This window comes from Dasypus novemcinctus, chromosome 4, assembly GCF_030445035.2.
Source record: "Dasypus novemcinctus isolate mDasNov1 chromosome 4, mDasNov1.1.hap2, whole genome shotgun sequence".
Lineage (NCBI taxonomy): Eukaryota > Metazoa > Chordata > Mammalia > Cingulata > Dasypodidae > Dasypus > Dasypus novemcinctus.
In genome coordinates this window covers 166,011,369-166,028,971 of record NC_080676.1, presented here as the reverse complement: position 1 = coordinate 166,028,971, position 17,603 = coordinate 166,011,369, and the positions used below count along the sequence as shown (strand labels likewise).

The following is a 17,603-nucleotide window of genomic DNA, read 5'->3' as shown; positions in this document are numbered from 1 at the left end:
ACCACCACAGACCACCACCACAGGCCACCACAGACCACCACCACCACAGGCCACCACCACCACAGACCACCACCACAGACCACCACCACAGAATACCACAGACCACCACCACAGGCCACCATAGACTACCACAGACTACCACAGACCACCACAGACCACCCACCACAGACCACCACCACAGACCACCACAGACCACCACAGACCACCACCACCACAGGCCACCACAGACCACCACAGACCACCACCACCATAGACCACCACTATGGACCACCAACACCACAGACCACCACAGACCACGGCACCAACATAGATCACCACAGACCACCAGTCCACCAACACCAGCTAGGGACAACCACCACCAGCCCATCAATATGAGAACATCTACTCAACCTGGGCTCAAATCACAGGCCACAAGCCCTAAAAGACTCTTCCCAGGTTAGCCAGAAAACTCCCACAGGGATTTGAATTTAGCTAATTAATGGACTCAACTTGTCCTGGGCACTGCATCTGGGATTTGAGACCCCTGGCAGCCAGTGCTCATGCTCTTGGTGGTATGTTAAATGCTTTGAGAAAGAAAGGTGGGGTTAAAATGTAATCTTTTGAGAATTGTTTAAAAATATCTTGAAATAGAAAAGTCTTGAGTCTATATGAGAGGACACCTGTGGTGGTTTGAAGCTCTAAGCACCCCAGAAAAACCTGTTAATCCATCCCTGTGGGTCTGGACCCTCTGTAAGGAGGACTTTTGATGAGGCGACTTCAGGTAAGGTGTGATCCTGTCCGATCAGAACGGGTCTTAATCCTCTTACTGGAGTCCTCTGTGAACAAAACGAATACAGAGAGAGAAAGCCAAGGAAGCAAGAGGCTGGAATCAATGAAACCAAGAAGAGGAGGGAGAGCCCAGCAGGCGCTGCCACGTGCCTTGCCATGTGGCAGAGGAGCCCAGGATCACTGGCATCCAGTGTCTGGGAAGAAAGCCTTGCCTTGAGGGTGCCTTGATTTGGGTATTTTCCTGGTCTCAAAACCAAGAGCTAATAAACTCCCATCGTTTAAGCTAACCCGTTGCATGGTATCTGCTTTAAGCAGCCTAGAAAGTGGGGTGCTGCTATTGTAAATATCCAAAAATGTGGGAATGGCTTTGGAATTGGGGGACAGATGGACAGAGGCTGGAATAATTTTGAGGTGCCTGGCAGAAAAGACCGAGATTGCTTTGAGGAGACTGTGGGTAGAAACATGGATGCTAGATGTTCTTCTGATGAGGCCTTCTATGGAAATGACGAATGTGTTATTGGAAATGGGAAGAAAGGCAATTCTTGTTTTAAAGTGGCAGAGAACTGGTGAAATGGAGTTCTGATGTCAGGTGCAAGGCAGGACTTGAGAGTGATGAGCTTGGCTATTTAGCTGAGATTTCCAAGCAAAAGGGGGAAAGTGCAGCTTGGTTGCTCCTTGCAGCTTAAAGTAAAATGTGACAGAGAGGGGTAAGCAGAGAACTGAACTCCTGGACCCAAGGAAACCAGCCATCGAGGGTTTGGGAAATGCTGAGCTTCTGCATCGCGAGTCCCCAGAGACTAGTGCTCCAGGTGAGGCTTTACCGGAACACGGGCGCGGTGGGCTTTTCAGGGCAGGTGCAGCCTGGAGGTGCAGCTGCGGGAAGGGCGGGCGGGGGTTCTGCTGTCGGGGGGCCTGGGCCCCTGGGAGCTACATGCAGCACCCACAAGGGTTCTTTTTTTGCAAGATCTGCATAAAGAGACCACTGCCAGCCTGGAATAAAAGACGGAAAAGGGACAGACTGAAGGAAAAATGACTTCAAAGGCAGAATGGAAGCTGAGGTCTGAACCAAAGACACCTTGAGCCGAGAGGGTGCACCCACCCACGTGTGCAGAGAGGGCGAGCCTGCCCCAGAGCCTGGAGGGGGGCTTCTGCCCTGTTGTTCAGGAAGAGCACTGCAGACCCCCAGGGGGCCGGGCCGGGGAGCCTGTGCTTCCCAGTGGGGTGCAGCGTGGCCAGGCTGCTTGCGCCCGAGTGGGGGAGCCTTGGGGCCCGACGGAAGCCATTTGCCCATCTCCGTCATGCGCTGCTTCGAAGGGGGTCCCGGCTTGAAGCCAAGGCCTCGGCCCCACGGCTGGCCGCTTTGCCACCCCAGCTTCACGCCCAGCCCTCTCCAACGTGTGGACAGCCTCACCCTCGCCCCTGAGATCTCCCCCGGAATATTCCAGTCGTGCCCACGAGGCCCCTTTCTATCGGCTCCCAGGGTAGATGGGCTCGGTCTCCCAAAACAGTCCATCACCCCCAATCCCTGGAACCTGTGAAGGCCACCTGAACTGGCTCAAAGGACCCCTGCAGGTGCGCTTAGACTAAGGACCTTGAGGCGGAAGTCGCAAAGGGTGGGCCTGCGGCAACCCCCGGGCGCTTTTGACAGGGGAAGGGGGCAAGGTCGCGGGGAGCCAGATGCCCCAGCAGGGCGGGGGTGGCCTGCCCAGCCCCCGCACTGACCTAGAGCCTCCAGCGCTGGGGGAAGCAGAGCTCTGTGGTTTTCAGCCACCAAGTCTGTGGTCCTTGGTGACAGCAGCCCGGGAAACTGAGGCAGCCCCTAGGAGAAGAGGTGGGCTTCCTGGGACCAGAGCAGGAGGTGGTCCAGCCCCGGCGTGGCTGAGCACTGGCCACATCGAAGGGATGCCTGGGGCCGAGGGAAGCCTTGGGGTGCCTGCGGCCGAGCAGGGGGGTGGGGTCTCTGGGCGGCGAGGCCCCGCCCACCTGGGTCCCTGGTATGCCTTGGACTCTGGCCGGCCCCCTCTGCAGGGGGCTTCCCCCCACCCCAGGAATCAGTCCATGTGGCCTGCCTGCCTGAGAAATGGACGTGGTCAGGGGCAAGGAGGGAAGCCTCCCCCCAGCGCCTGGAAGCCCCCCCCACGGCGCCCAATCATGCCCATGAGATGGCTGGTGCCGGGCGCGGGCGCTGGCCAACGCAGGGCACGGGTGACCTTTGACAGCTCTGGAGAGCTGACGGCGTACCCCGCTTCCCAGCCTGGAAAATGAGGGGCTCAGGGATCTGCCCAGTCACCTGGCTCCTGGCTTGGATAACCACAAACTTACCATGGCCAGGATTGAGGGGCTGGTCTCAGCTGCCCCTCCTCACAGGGGGCCCCCGAATTGCCCAGGCCCATCTGAACACCCCCTTCCAGCTCTGCCACGCTCCCTGCTGCTTCTCTGCCGTGCTCAAGACGTGGCAGGTCTCCCCCAGCCCAGGGACCCCCTCGGGTGGGCCTGGCAGCAGCTGCCCCCTGGAATCTCCGGGGGACTCCTGGGATGCAGGGCCGGGAGATGGAGAGCTGGCCCCTCTGCAGCCGCAGCGCCGGCCCCAGCCCCCGTGTGCGGCCCGCTTCGAGCCTCTGGCCCTGCCCCACTGCCAGGGGACAGCAGCCTGGGGGTAAGGAGCCGGCCACGGGCAGCCCCCTACCCCGGGAAGGGAGCAGCAGGTGTGGGCTGTGACTGGAGCCCTCCTTAGCCTGCCCCTGCCAGCCTGGGGGAGGGAGCGGCACAGGCTCCTAGGCCACGGCCTGCCCCTGCCACACTGCACCTGTGGACGCTGGCGGTGGGTGCTCTGGGAGTGGGCAGTGTCCCAAGCCCGCCCCAGCCCCCTCTGATTCACCCACACCCAGGCCCTGCTTGCTCCTAGCTCAATCCTTCCTTTTCCTCTTGTATCCCACCGCCTCCCAATGGGCCACGGCTCCGAGGTCTCGCTCTCTGCCCCGCCCGCGGCCTGGCCTCCTGGCCTCCTGGCTGAGAGGCAACCCCGAGGGGGCCCCCCCTTGGCCCTGGCTGGGGAGGGGGGCTCTCACGCCACGGCAGTGAGACCGCCAGGCTCCCTCTGCCTGCAGCCCCCACCCCACTCCAACTTTCTCAAGAGCACGGGTCACCATTTCACGTCCCTTCGATTTGCGCCCTGATTTTGTCACTGTCTGTTGCCTCCAAATGTTAACTTCCACGTGGCCAAGTTTTAGGCTATTATCTGGCGTGGGCGCCTGGGCCTGGCCTGCGGGGGGGCCGGGGAGGGGGCGAGCCACCCTAGTGCTCTTGGACAGCGTCTCCCTGCCTCCCTGAGCCCCCTCCAGGCCGGCCTCTGGATGACCTGCAGCCTGGGGGGCTGGGGGTATCCTAGTCAGAGACCACCCCATCCTGCCAGCCCCACGGAGACGGAGCGTGCAGACCTGAGGTGGGGGCCTGGGAGGGGCTGCAGCTGGCCCCACCCCCCCATCCTGGGCCCTGCCGGGTGCAGCCTCTGCACTCCCTCGCCCCTTGCCTTGGGCCTGGCTGGGGTGGGGGTGGCACTGGCTCAGCTGGGGGTGGCAGGCTCCGAGGAGGGGGGGGGCAGGTGCAACCTGAGCGCAGGCGCCGGGCAAAAAGCAGCCTATCCCAGCCCAGGTAGGGTCAGGAAAGCAGGTGCCCCGCAGGGAGGAGCCGGGAGCAGAGCCTTAGCAGGCGACTGTGCCGAGCAGGTGCCCGCGGCCCCCCTGGGGAGAGGGCGCCCAGTGCCCGCCCCGTCCGCCGAGGACGGAAGCTGCGAGCCCTCCCCCCGCCCCCTCCCCACTCATTCCTGCCTGAACAGTTGCTGGGAGCTCACTTGGGGGTGCCTCCTGTTTCCCACGCGGTCGGTCGGGGACGGGGTGGGAGGGGAAAGTCAGGAGGGGCGGGGCGCCCTGGGCGACTCCTGCTGGGGTACCTCCCCCTCCCCCTCGGGCACCTGCCCCGCCCCCCTCCCCTGGAGTACCTGCCCCGCCCCCTGGAGCGCCTGCCCCGCCCCCTGGGGCACCTGCACCCCCTCCCCTGGGGGTGCCTGCCCCGCCCCTTGGAGCACCTGCCCCTCCCCCGGGAGTACCTGCCCCGCCCCCTGGGGTACCTGCCACGCCCCCCTGGAGCACCTGCCCCTCCCCCGGGGGTGCCTGCCCCGCCCCTTGGAGCACCTGCCCCTCCCCCGGGAGCACCGGCCCCGCCCCCTCCCTGGAGTACCTGCCACGCCCCCTGGGGCACCTGCACGCCCCTCCCCTGGAGTGCCTGCCCCGCCCCCTGGGGTGCCTGCCCCGCCCCTTGGAGCACCTGCCCCTCCCCCGGGAGTACCCTGCCCCGCCCCCTGGGGTACCTGCCACGCCCCCTGGAACACCCTGCCCCTCCCCCGGGGGTGCCTGCCCCCGCCCCTTGGAGCACCCTGCCCCTCCCCCGGGAGCACCGGCCCCGCCCCCTCCCTGGAGTACCTGCCACGCCCCTTGGAGCGCCTGCCACGCCCCCGGGGGTACCTGCCCCTCCTCCACCCCGGCGCCCCGGCCCGCGGGGAAGCCCCGGCTTTGCCGGGCCCGGCAGGCGCCCCCGCCTGGGAAGGGATCCACTTTGGGGAGCGGTGGCCAAACTTCCGCCCCCGCGCGGGGGCGGGGCCCGGGCCAGGACGTCAGGCGCCCGCGGCTCGCGCAGCCCAGAGCGCGCTCCGCTCCAGCCCGGCTCCCGCGGTCCGAGGTCCCCGCGGCCGGGGTCGCCCAGGGGAGCGGGTCTCCCGCAGCCGGAGGTCTCCGCGCCCGCACGGCCCGCCCCCACCATGAGACCGACGAGGTGAGCGGCGGGGGACCCGCGGGGGGGACGCCCGCGCCCTGGGCCGGCCGCAGGGGACCGGGCTGGCGGCGGACGGGGCTGGCGGGGCTCGCGGCCGAGGGGCCGGGGGCGGGGGTCGCGCGGGGGGCGGACGCCAGGGGCGCCGGGCCCTGGAGCGACCGGGCGCCCCACCTGCGCCGGGCGGGGACAGGCACCCCGCCCAGGCGGGCGCGGGCCGGGAGCGCGCGGCACCCAGCGGCCCCGGGGGACGGACGACCCGGCGGCGTGCGTGGGTGTGCTTGGGGCGGGGTCCACGCGGAGGGCAGCTGCCCAAGCTGCAAGGCCAAAGCCGCATAGGCGGCCCCTGCCGCGCAGGACACAGCCACGGCGGGGCACACCCCCCCTTCCTGGGCACCCCTCACCCACGGGCGCCCCCACAGGCCTGGCACACGACCCCCCTCCCTGGGCGCCCCCACAGGCCTGGCACACACCCCCCTCCCTGGGCGCCCCCACAGGCCTGGCACACACACCCCCCTCCCTGGGCGCCCCCACAGGCCTGGCACACCCCCAGCCTGGGCTCACACTCTCCCCAGCAGCCCCCTCCCCCAAGCCCTGGGGAAATCCCAGCAGGTAGAAGAGGGAGGAGGTGGCCTTGCTGGACACCTGGAAGGCCCCGCTGGTGCCTCCCCTGCCCCACCTGGGATCCCCCCATCAGTGGCTCTGAGCTGAGCTGGGGGTGAGGGGCTCCTCTGGGCCAGCCCCCCACTCCAGCACTTTGTGGCTTGTTCCCTGGCTTTGTGCCAAAAAGCCCCTTCACTTGTGTCCCCCTTGGTGACCTGCAGAGGCAGCCCCCCCCTCCCCGCGTGAGACCCCCAGGTGGAAATCATCCCCAAGAGAAGAGAACATAAAATCCCCAGGGAGGGAGGCAGCAGTCACGGGCCACCTCTCCTCGGCTCCACCCCACCCCCCGCCCCCCCCCGTGCTCTCTGTCTGTCCCAGGGCAGAGTGGGCTGGGACTGGGCGGTGGCCTGGTGGGTGCTGGTGGCAGCGGAGGCCGGGCTTGGGGGAGGGCACCGGTGGGGCCCTGAGGGGCAGCGGAGCGGACAGCACCAGGGGAGGGGCAGACCTGTCTCCCTGCACCCCCGAGGCCCCGACAGTGCGAGCCCCTGAGCCCAGGCAGGGTGGGCCTCCCCGCCTGTGGCCGTGGGTGCCGTGGGAGAGAAGGCGGGTCCCGAGGGGTCTTCGCAGCCCCTGGCTCCCGGAGGCGGGACAGGGGTGTGGCAGCGTTCACAGGGGAGGCTGGCCGTGGGAAAGGGAGGAGGGGCCGCCCTGCAGGGGCGGGGACAGTCCCCTGGGGCCCTGGGCCGGCTTGGGCAGACAACGGTGCAGCCCCAGTGCCAGTGCCCGGGGCGCAGCGGGCTGTCTGTGGGCAGAGCCCAGTTCTTCCACCCCTGCGGCCACTGAGCTCCCCCAGGCGGGGGGGGGGGGCAGGCATGAGGGTCTCCACAGGCAGACCCCCGAGCGACCCGCGCTGGAGGTGCTGGTAGATGGGGGATGAGAGGCACGCGGCCCCTGCTCCAGGGGTCCCTCGGCATGGGGAGTTGGCCACAGAAACACAGGTTGGGGGGACTGGGGTGAATGCTGGGGACCGAGGGGCCCCTCAACTGCCGGGGGCATCCCGGGAGGTCTGCCTGGAGGAGGGGGGTGGCTGGGCCCAGGCAGGAAGGGGTGGGGGCTCCCAGGCCGCAGGCGAAGGTGCCTGGAGCCTCAGACCCCTTCGCCAGGGTTTGGTGGGGCCGGAGGATCTGAAACCAGCAACACCGGAGGTTTGCTTTCAGAATTACCCTCTTCCGTCCCCCGGCTTGTCCTGGAATTCTCCTTCCCCGGCCCCTGCTGTTGGGTATTTTAAATGTCTCCCGACTCCCCAACATTGAGTGAGGCTGCTGCTTCAGCGCCCAGAAAGCTGGTTCCAACGCTGTCCTCGGCATCCATTCCCAGAAGGCCAGGACACTGGGGGCAGAGCCGTGGCCTTGGCCGGTGGCTCTTGCCAACGGTGGGTCTCCTCGCCTGGGTTAGGAGGTCCCTGCGGAGGGCGGTGTGGACGGCCACAGGATCACGCTGTCCCGCGGGGGGCTGGCCAAGGACACCCAGCCCCGGTTTCCCACGCCAGGGAGGGAGGGCCCAGCTCGTCTCCCAGGATCCCCAGCCCCCTGGAGGACCAGGGGCCGGCCGGGCTGTCGCCATGGCCAGGCTGTCGCCCATGTACTACAACCACCACCCACGAGGACCTGCCCACTGCCCACGCCTGCCTCACCGGCCTCACCTGCCTTCCCGCTTGTTTCCTTCCAGCCTCGGGCTGCTCTTGCTGCTGCTCCGTGGCCTGCTAGCCGGTAAGTGCAGCTGCGGCGACGGGGAGACGTGGGCCCGGAGCCTTCCCCCGTGGACGCAGGGCTGGAGGAGCTGGCTTCCCCTTTCGAAGGGCCCTGTGGAGAACTGGAGAAAGCCGGGTCCCCCGAGCCTGGGGAACGTGGGGGCCCTGAGGGCACTGCTCCTTGGCCCCTGGCTCCTGCTCATCGCGCACCTGGAGTGGCAGGGCCGCCCCTCTGCGCGTCGGCCCCCGTTTCCAGAGGAGCTGGGGGTGCCTGCCTTTCCCAGCCCCCAAAGCCACCAGCTTCCGAAAGAGGCAGGAACAGGGTGGGCCCCGAGCAGGGGCCCCTGAGAGCTGGCCTTCCACCCCAGGGGCGGGGGCAGAGGGGCACGCGCAGGCATTTAAGGGGCTGTCCCTCGAGTGACAAATGCCTTTAAGATATGGTGTGAGTACCATTGTCAAGCTATTGTTGAGAAATTAACGTTTTCTTTAAATGTCTGAATTTTTAAAAGGTTCTTATTTTGAATTAATCATAAACTCTCTAGGAGTTCGTTGCACCCCCGCTGCTCCCCTGGGGGCCTCTTGTGTCACTAAACCAGGGCGTCTGCCCCTGGACAGCACAGCGGCCTCGTCTGCGGGAGATGCCGGGATTTTTAAGTATTCCTTCGCCCTGAAGCGTTGCTCTTCCTTGAAGTCACTTCTGCCGAGACGAGGTGGACTCGGGGCTCGGTCGGGCGACGTCACGGCTCGGTCGGGTGACGTCACGGCTCGTGTGGCTCTTTCTCTCCCCGCAGAAACCCAAGGAGAGCGGGCGCAGGGCCTGGGTGGGCGGCAGCGTCGAGCTCCGCTGCGTCGACCCGGGGGCCACGGCTTCAACCCGAACGAGCTCTTCGTGTACTGGCAAATCGGCAAGACCGTCGTGACCTACTACCTGCCGGGCAACAGCTCCCTGGGCCACGAGGAGAACCGGTACCGGGGCCGCGCCCGGCTGTCGCTGGGCGGCATGCGGCACGGGGACTTCTCGCTGCGCCTGTTCAACGTCACGCCCCAGGACGAGCAGACCTACAGCTGCCTGGTGTTCCAGCGGTCCTCGGGTGTGGTGGAGAAGGTTCTGGATGTGACGGTCACGCCTGGTACGTGGCGGGTAAGACCATCAAGCTGAGAAAGCGGATCCTGGAAGAGGACGGCCCCCCCCCTTTCCGACCCGGTGCCCCCAGTTTCCTTCCTGTGCCGCGCGCGGTGCCGCTGCCCGGCCGTGCGTGACGCTGAATTGCCTGACGAGTCGCTAGGCGCGTGGGAAACTTTTCCACGGCCGGAGCCCCACCCGGATTTGCAGAACTCCTGATCTTGTCTTTTCCTTGAACTCTCCAGCTCAGCTCCAAAGGGGTGTCGTTTTAAAAGAATTAGGAGGGAGCGCTTCACCGCAATAAATGAGTCATGATTTCGGGAGAAAAAGTCAAACTGCGAGCTCGGTGGGGAGCCGTGTCCCCTTTCGGCCAAGTGCAGTGTCCCCTTCCCGCGAGACATTCCACATCCAAGTGGTGCAGACCTCCCTGGAGCAGAGCCCAGAGCACCCTGTATTGTGACGAGGGTGGGGTGGCTTCTGTATGGGGTGGGGCTGGCGACCCCTGCCGCACCCACGGCCCCGGGCTCCCCTGTCCCTTGACCAGGGTAGCTACCCATGTCTGAGGGTCCCAGGGCTGCCGTGACAAACCGGGCGCTCAAACCCTGAGAATCAGTCTTCTCAGAGGCTTGGGCAGCCCCTTGGAATCTGCCGGGGCTTACCCCTGGTGTCTGGGGGTCCCTACCCCCGTGGGGCCCCGTGGCTTCATAGTGGCCACGCTGCAGCCTCTGCCCGTGGCCTCCTCTCTGTCTCTCTGTGTCTCTTCCCTTCTTTTTTATTTTAGATTTATTTATTTATTTATTTATTTCTCTCCCCTTCCCTGCAACCCCCCCATTGTCTGCTCTGTGTGTCCATTCGCTGTGTGTTCTTCTGTGTCCACTTGCATTCTTGTCAGTGGCACCCGGAATCTGTGTCTCTTTTTGTTGCGTCATCTTGCTGCGTCAGCTCTCCGTGTGTGCGGCACCATTCCTGGGCAGGCTGCACTTTCTTTCGCGCTGGGCAGCTCTCCTTACAGGGCATACTCCTTGAGCGTGGGGCTCCCCTACGCGGGGGACACCCTGTGTGGCAGGGCACTCCTTGTGCGCATCAGCACTGTGCATGGGCCAGCTGCACGCAGGTCAAGGAGACCTGAGGTTTGAACCCTGGACCTCCCATGTGGTAGGCAGACACTCTATCCGTTGAGCCAAATCCACTTCCCTCTCTTCCTTCTTAAAAGGACGCCCACAGTGCTGGACTTAGAGGGCCCCTGATCCAGGATGACGTCATCTTAACTAACTCCATCTGCAAAGACCCTATTTCCAAATGAGGGCTTGTCACGGGCGGGGTGGGTGGGGAGACTTTGACCACGTCTTCTGGGGGTCACTGATGCCCGTGTCCCTCCCTGCAGCAAACTACAGCATGCCCGACATCAGCGCCCGCAGCAACCCCCTCTTCCGACGAGCTGACCCTGACGTGCCGGGCGGCCAATGGCTACCCCAGCCGAACGTGTACTGGATCAACGAGACGGACAACAGGCTGCTGGACGGGGCCCTGCAGAACGACTCGGTCTCCCTGAACGCGCGGGGCCTGTACGACGTGGTCAGTGTGCTGCGGCTCGGGCCGGTCCCACCGCGGCCACGTCAGCTGCTGCATCGAGAACGTGCTTCTGAGCCAAAACCTGACGGTCAGCAGTGAGACAGGTGAGGCCCCCGGGCCTGCACACTGCTCCCAGCCCACAGCGCAGGCCCAGGACGGCTCCACGGGCCACTCGGCCGCTCCTGCCCGGGTGCCTGGGCAGCGGCTGGGGAAGAGGGGTGGGGCAGGTGGCAGCCCCCCCGAGAAGACCGGAGCCCCCAGGCGAGGGCTCTAACTAGGCCCGGGCCCCCCATGGGGGAGCGTGGGCAGCGCACCTCGTGGAGGCCACGGCCCCCCAGTCTGCACGTCTGTCCTGAGCGTTGCGTGGGGGGCTCGAGGGCGCTCTCGCACTGCCCCGCACAGGGTGCTGCCAGAGGGCCCCACGGCCCAGTTCGCAGGGTCCCGGCGCAGCGTGACAATGCAGAGCGCCTCCTTTAAAACGTGCTTTGAATTTCACGTCAGTGACAGCAGAGCCCTGGACCGAGCGCGGGCCCTTCTGAGCACAGCGTCGTGCACCCGCGAAGCCACCCCTGGCCGCCGGGAATCCCTGCAGCCTGGACACCCTCCTGAAAGTGGGGTGCAGCCCTTTAACTCAAAGCTCACGGCCTTGGAGCGGACCAGGGCACAGGCTGCCCCCAAAAACCTGCCTGAGAGCTGCCTGGAAGCTGGCCTTCTCCCCGGCCACGCAGCCCCTGTTGAAAGGTGGCCCTGGAAAGTTTCCAGGAGCTGGGCCAAAGCCCCAGGGCCCCCCCCCGGACCCCTTCTGTCAGAGGAGCTGGCACCGGCCATCATGACCGTTTTTTCAGGGCTTCCAGATGATTCTAAGGCGTGCTCAAGGTCAAACCAGTGCCTGGGTCATTGTCCAAGTGTTCGTGGGACACGGGGCGGCAGCTCCCAGGGGACGCCGCCACTCGCCCGATGTGTGAGACCCGCTCCCTGGGACAAGAGGGGTGGGAAGCCCCATGCATCGCTGGCGAGAACATGAAACGGAGCAGCTGCTGCAGGAGACAGCCCGGAGGATCCGCCGAGAGCGAAACGTGGCGCGGCCACGGGACCGCGGTGCCACGCCCGGGGATAAGCCCCAAAGCGGTGGAGGCGGGGACTCGAGCAGACGCTCCTAAGCAGCGTCTCTCACCATCGCCAAAGGTGGAAGCACCCCAAGTGTCCCCCGCTGGGGAGCGGATGAGTAAACAGGGCCGCAGAAAGGAAGGAGGTTCGCCACGTGCGACCAGGGGGATGAACCCTGCAGAGCGCGCTGAGAGCATGCAAGAAGCCAGACGCGAAGGCCACACGTGGGGCGATTCCTTGTGCAGGAAATGCCCAGAATCGAGAAATCCGTAGAGACAGTGCGCAGGGCGGGAGCTGCCGACGGGGACGGGGTTCCCTTTGGATGTGCTGGAATCTCCCGTGGCGGCTGCACGTGGCCAGAGTCCCAGATGCCCCTCACTGTTGGGTGAAAAGAAGACGGGGCTCTGCCAGACCCCTGCCCCGATGGAGCCTTCCAGAAAGGGCTGGGCCGGCGCCTCACAAGGGTGGGTGGGAGGAGAGAGACCCCCGGAAGTGCTTGCGTGCTAGAGGTGACCCTCCCGTGCAGCCTTACGCGTGAAGGCGATGATGAAGGGGCGTCGGTGGAGCCTGTTGGGCGACGCTTCCCCGAGCTCTGCCTGACGGTGGAGGCCCCGTTTCCCCCGGCCCCCGCTGAGCCGTGGGCTATTTCCTGTTTCCCGCAGACCCTCCCAACGGGACCCAGGGCAGGATCACTGAGAACCCTGGCCACACCCCTGAGCGGAGCCACACGGCTGTATCCAGCGTCTTTGGAGCCCTGGCCGTGGCGGCGGCCGTGGCCGTGGGCTGGCTTTGCAGAGGCCGGTGTCCCCGGGGGAGACACCCAGGTACGGGGTGCATTTCACTCGCGTTAACCCTGAGCGTCAACGGCTTGACCACTCCCAGAGGTGGACGAAGCCCCGATGTCTCCGCGTTCCCGACGCGGACGGGCTGGGGGCGGCGGCGGTGCCCGCTTCCGGGTGGGGGGAGCGGTGGGGTCCCGGTTCAGAGGCCAGGCCGGGCTCGTGTCTGCAGCTCAGCCCGAGCCTTTCTGAGGCCATGGGTGGGCTGGCTCCAATCCCAAAGATAGATCCGGAAAGCAGGCGCTGAACCACGTAACACCCAGGGGCAGAGCCCACGGCGGAGCGGGCAGGCTGGAGTGCAGCCCTCGCGGCGGCTGCTGCCCGAGGGGCCTGCCGGGTCTGCCCGTGCCCAGCTCCTGCCACTGGGGGCGAAGGGCAGTGTCCCCAGGTCGGCTGGATGCAGCCGAGGGCAGAGCATGGCTTGGGGGGAGCCCAGCGGCCCCGCAGAGCGGGCACATGGGCAGAGCGCTCCCTGCTGCGTTCTCCTGCGCTGTCCTGTGTGTGCAGCTGCCCTGGCGTTTCTGAGCTCGAGACGGCGCCCAGGAGTCCTTTCCCCGCCCCCAACCCGCGCTGCTGATGGGGCCCCTGGGAGGGCGCTCGGTGTCCGGGGCACCAAGGGTCTTACGTTGCGTCCCGCTCGCTTACGCGGTGGCAGCCCCTTTCTCCGGGGTGAGGGTCGAGAGCGTGGAGGCGGCTGTTTGTGGAGGGGACCCTCATCTGGGTGTCGACTCCCGCCCCTCCCGCCCCGAGCAGGGAGCATGGGACAGACGGCCAAGCCCAGGGCCCAGGAGCGCGGGGCGGGGCGCAGGGCCGGGGCTGACCAGGGGCGCGGGAAGGGGCGCACGGTGGGGAGGGCAGGGTGGGGGTTCCCGGACCTCGGGACCTCCCGGGTCTCTGCAGCACCCGCTCCGCTGCCCACCCTGAACGCCTGTGCTTCGCCCTCACAGGTGCCTGGAGAGCGCGGCGGGAGCTGGAGCCTTTAGGTGAGTGCACGGGGGAGGGCGTGGGGCTCGGGGCCTATCTTCACTTCCAGGGAAACGTCTTTTCCAAGCCCAGCGATGCGGGGGGTGCGCTGGCATTTCCCACTCGCCCCCTTGGGCGCACTGTCTCTAACGTTCCGGAAGTTTGCAAACGTACCCAAAGGTAGAGGCTAGCCTGACGGACCCCGCCTCCCCTGCAGGCGCCCCCCCACCCCACTGGCGTCCCGGGCGCCGGGCTGTTTGTCTCTGATGGTCAGCTCTGTCGGGGCTACAGGGGCCTGGCTCTTCCGGCGGTGCCGAGCCCCTCGCAGTCCCGGGACAAAAGGCCAGGGGTCCCCGGCCCGACTCAGGGAAGACATTCAGATGCTCTGAGCCAGTCCCTGTCTGGGGTCCCTCGGCTTGGGGTGACGAGCTCTGCGCTCGGGACACGGTGTGACCTCAGCAGACCCCAAGACCCTGTGCCCTGACCCCCCACACGGCGGAACGGGCTTCCTGGGAGGGGGCCCGGCGGTGGACAGTGGCTGCGCCTGGCCGGTTATGCGGGGGCCTGGGCCCTCTGGCTCTGCGAGGGATGCGTCCCAGAGGCCTGGGCAAGCCGAGGTCGGGTGACGCTGGGGACATCGCCTGCTGCACAGCAGGGCTGCCCGGCCTCACAACACAGAGCACGGGGCAGCGGCTGTCCGCGGGGCCCCTCCGAGGGCTTCACACCCCTCTCCTTTCTTCTCTTTCCCTCCAAGACCACGTTGGACTGGACATGCCACCAGGACACAGCATGGCTCCCGGGAGGTGCCACCAGGAAGACTGTCAGGCGGTGGTGACCGCTCAGACCTTGGCCGCCTGAGCAAGTGTCTGTCCTGTGCAATGCAGGGCCGGGGCTTGGACAGGCCTGCGGCCAAGGGGCAAAGGGCCGCCTGTCCCCACGTGCGTCCCCGCCCGGGACAGGGGCGCCCCGGCACGGAGGGGACGTGCCTCCCTGGGCGGGACCACAGCCACGCCAGCGAGGACGTGCTGGGGCAGCAGCTCAGCGCCAGGGCCCCCGAGGGCAGGGCCCGCCTGTGCTGACCTGCGCCCGCCGTGAGCCCGTGGCCCCGTGTGGCTTGGTGCTGGGCCCTCGTCGGTGTCAAGTCCTGCGCCCCAGGACCCTCGCCTGTGGGCACGGGGCTTCTGGAGCTGAAAGGATGTCCAGGGGGAAGAGGAGGGCTGTGCCCGCACGCGCCAGGACAGCCTCTGGAAGGACGCCCTGCGGCTGAGGCCACGGGACCTCGCTGCCCCCTCCTGCCCGTGGGCTCGCGCTGCCTGCCGCAGAGGGGCAGGACGTACAGCCCGTGCGTGCCCGTCCACGGACGCAGGAGCCGTTGGCGCTGAGGGGACCCCAGGGAGCTTCATTCTCCTCCCGGACGTTTACCCGGAAGAAAACCTGGCCTGGCTGGTGTTGACCGAAAGCCACCTTTTCCTCCTGGAAAGGCCCCGTGGAGTTTTGCAAGAGGAAAGGCTGCGCTGGGGCAGATTCCACGCAGACGGCAGCTGGGGTCCTGGGTCTGAAGTCACGTGCCCCGAGGAGAGGCCCCCGCGAGGCTGAAAACACCTGCCCAGTGCCCCCGTGGGCCGCGGGGCGCCGTGACCCCTGTGGTAGAAGCGCTTCCAGGCAGGCTTTTAGGGAGCGGAGAGGCCGTTTTCCCGCCGGCTGCCGTCCTCCTTCAACACGCGGGGCCGCCGTTCCGTCGGCAGGGTGGGAGGGAACTCTGCACCCCTGCGGCCTGCGTCTCCCTCCGCCCGGCGCCCACCCTCCGCCTACCAGCCTCAGCAACCCAAGCCTGCTCTTCCCAGAAAGACTTTGGTGGCGGGGAGACGGGGTGCACGGCCATGGCCCCGCACCCCACCGCCACCCCGGCGTGGCTGCCGCGGCCTTGCCCGGAATGGGCCGGGCCGCGCGTGTTTTCCGGGTTCCGGGAAGGAGGCTGGCCGGCCAAGCCAGGGGCGCACACGCCCCGGGAGCGCGGTGGGGGGCGGCTCGTGTCCGCCCAGAGCTGCAGGTGCCGCCCCTCCCTCGGCTTCCCCCAGAACCCCCAGCCACCCGCAGCGCCGGCAGGCCCGCTCCTTACCTCCGTGCTCCTCCGGCGCTGACCAGCGCGGCCTGCGTTTCCCTGCCCCTGGCTTGTGGCAGAGGGGACCCGGGGTCGGGGGCTCAGTTGCGAGTTCAGCACTCGCTACGACAAAGTGATTTGGTGCAAAAAGTTCTCACGCGGGCTTGTAGATGCGCATGAGTGATCCGCACAGACTTTGAACGCGAAAGCATTAGACGATGTGTGTCGTTCCGAAAAGAGCAATAAAGTTATCCACGGATGCCTTCGAGTCCAGCGGGGCGGGGGCGAGGGGGGCAGGCGCGTTTTGCAACAACCGTGAATTCAGCTCTTTCTAGAACAGCCTCCTTGGGAAGCGTCCCAGGAGCCCCCCAGCCCTGGGATTGGGGGGCTCGGCTCTGGTACCACCTTTCTGCCCACCGTCAGGTCCCGACACCCCTGGCCACTCTGGGGTCCGGGGACCTCGTCAGGCCAGGACGGGGGCAGCCAGGCGGGGAGACCGAGTCAGCTTCCAGCCCTCCCGCCAGAAGCCTTTTCCCTCTCCCAGGGAAGGAGAGGGGGTGCGGCGCCAGCTGGGCCCTGCTGTCGGGTGCCCTGGCCCTCCCACGCCCCCTAGCCGGGCGCCCCCGGCGCGTCTGCGGCCCCCTTTGCTGCCTGCAGTGCGGCGCCCAGGACGTCATCTCCCCGCTGTCCCCGCTGGGGCTTTTGGCCTGCGGCTGCTGACCCTTCCTTGGCCTGCAGCTCCCGGCCACAGGCCATGAGATCTTTCCAGAAGGTGCCGGGGCTGCTGGCGGGGGACCTCCCCAGGGGTGCCCCGCGCAGCTTGTCCGTGGAATCCCTTGCCCCTCCTGGCCTAGAGGGGCTGCTGCGTGGGCACGACTCCACCGTGGAACAGGGCACATTGTGGAGCTCTGACCTCGTCTCTTCCGAAACCTGATTTATGAGGCCACAGGAGCGCCTGGCCCCGCAGCCCGCGGCGGCCGGTCCACGGCCGGCACCGTCGGAGGCCCTGGCCTGCGCGATGGCTGACCCGGGGCAGGTCTGCCCCCCGCGAGCGGCAGTGGTGGTGGCGGGCCGCTGGTTGTCATGGACAGGCCAGGGGTGCTGCTGAAGCCCCACAGCGGCCGAGACCCCCCCCCCAGCCCACGGAGAACGAGCCGGTCGGCCCCGGGTGTCGGCCGCAGCCCCCCCGTGGTCTCCCTCCCAGGCGAGGGCGAGCAGGTGTGATGCCCCCCGGAAGCCGCCTGCCCCAGCCCCCCGCGGCGACTGGGCGAGCTCAGCCCCTGGCTCATGTCGGCAGGCCCGGCTGAGGTGCCAGGTGGGGGCAGCCCCCTCCCACCGCTCGCCCGAGCCTGGAGCCTGGAGCTGGTGGGTGGCTGGGGGGCGTGGGGCCTTGCCGTTGGGGTTGTCGGTCTGGGTGGGGGTGTCCGTGGCCCCTGCACTGGCCCCACCCCTTGTGAGCAGTGGGTGCACAGTGAACTTTCATCAGGCACGGCTCACGTCAAGGCCGGCAATGGGATGGCTGTTTGCTTTCTGTGCCTCAGTTTCCCCTCCTATAAAATGAGGCAGCTCGGACACGCCCTGACCCCAGTCCCTGCCTCCCCCAATTCACGGGTGGAGCAATGCCGAGTGCCCAGCCTGGGGTCCCCCAGTCCACGGGTGGAGCCTGAGTGCCCAGCCCAGGAGTCCCCGGGGAGCAATGCCGAGTACCCAGCCTGGGGGTCCCCAGCCCACAGGTGGAGCAATGCTGAGTGCCCAGCCCTGGGGGTCTGGCCAAGGCGCTGCCCCTGGGGGCCTGAGCCTCCCCCCAGGACCTGTGATTGCTCGAGAGCCTCCAGGGAGACCCCAGGATTAATGCTCCCTTGGAAACACTGCTCTTGCCTGAAGGGGCAGAAGCAACGAGCTGGGGGGCTTCTGGGAGAAGGGGGTGGGCAGCTCTCCGTGGGCAGGGCTTGT

The 17,603-nt window shown here is 66.9% G+C and overlaps 1 protein-coding gene across 1 annotated transcript; it reads left to right on the top strand.

Annotated features, from left to right (window-relative positions):
• Positions 1 to 5,422: 5,422 nt before the first annotated feature.
• On the top strand, positions 5,423 to 15,909 carry ICOSLG (inducible T cell costimulator ligand). The gene is made up of 7 exons (XM_058296331.2): positions 5,423 to 5,595; positions 7,924 to 7,964; positions 8,737 to 9,086; positions 10,453 to 10,744; positions 12,410 to 12,571; positions 13,534 to 13,569; positions 14,304 to 15,909. Exons 1-4 carry the CDS (start codon positions 5,582 to 5,584, stop codon positions 10,618 to 10,620), a joined length of 573 nt encoding a protein of 190 aa, XP_058152314.1. The 5' UTR covers positions 5,423 to 5,581; the 3' UTR covers positions 10,621 to 10,744; positions 12,410 to 12,571; positions 13,534 to 13,569; positions 14,304 to 15,909.
• Positions 15,910 to 17,603: the final 1,694 nt, after the last annotated feature.

Bases quoted from the DNA above. Each gene is read 5' to 3' on its own strand.
- ICOSLG (XM_058296331.2), top strand. The intron at 7,965-8,736 runs GTAAGTGCAGCT...CTCTCCCCGCAG, and splicing joins GCTCCGTGGCCTGCTAGCCG to AAACCCAAGGAGAGCGGGCG. The intron at 9,087-10,452 runs GTAAGACCATCA...CCCTCCCTGCAG, and splicing joins TCACGCCTGGTACGTGGCGG to CAAACTACAGCATGCCCGAC.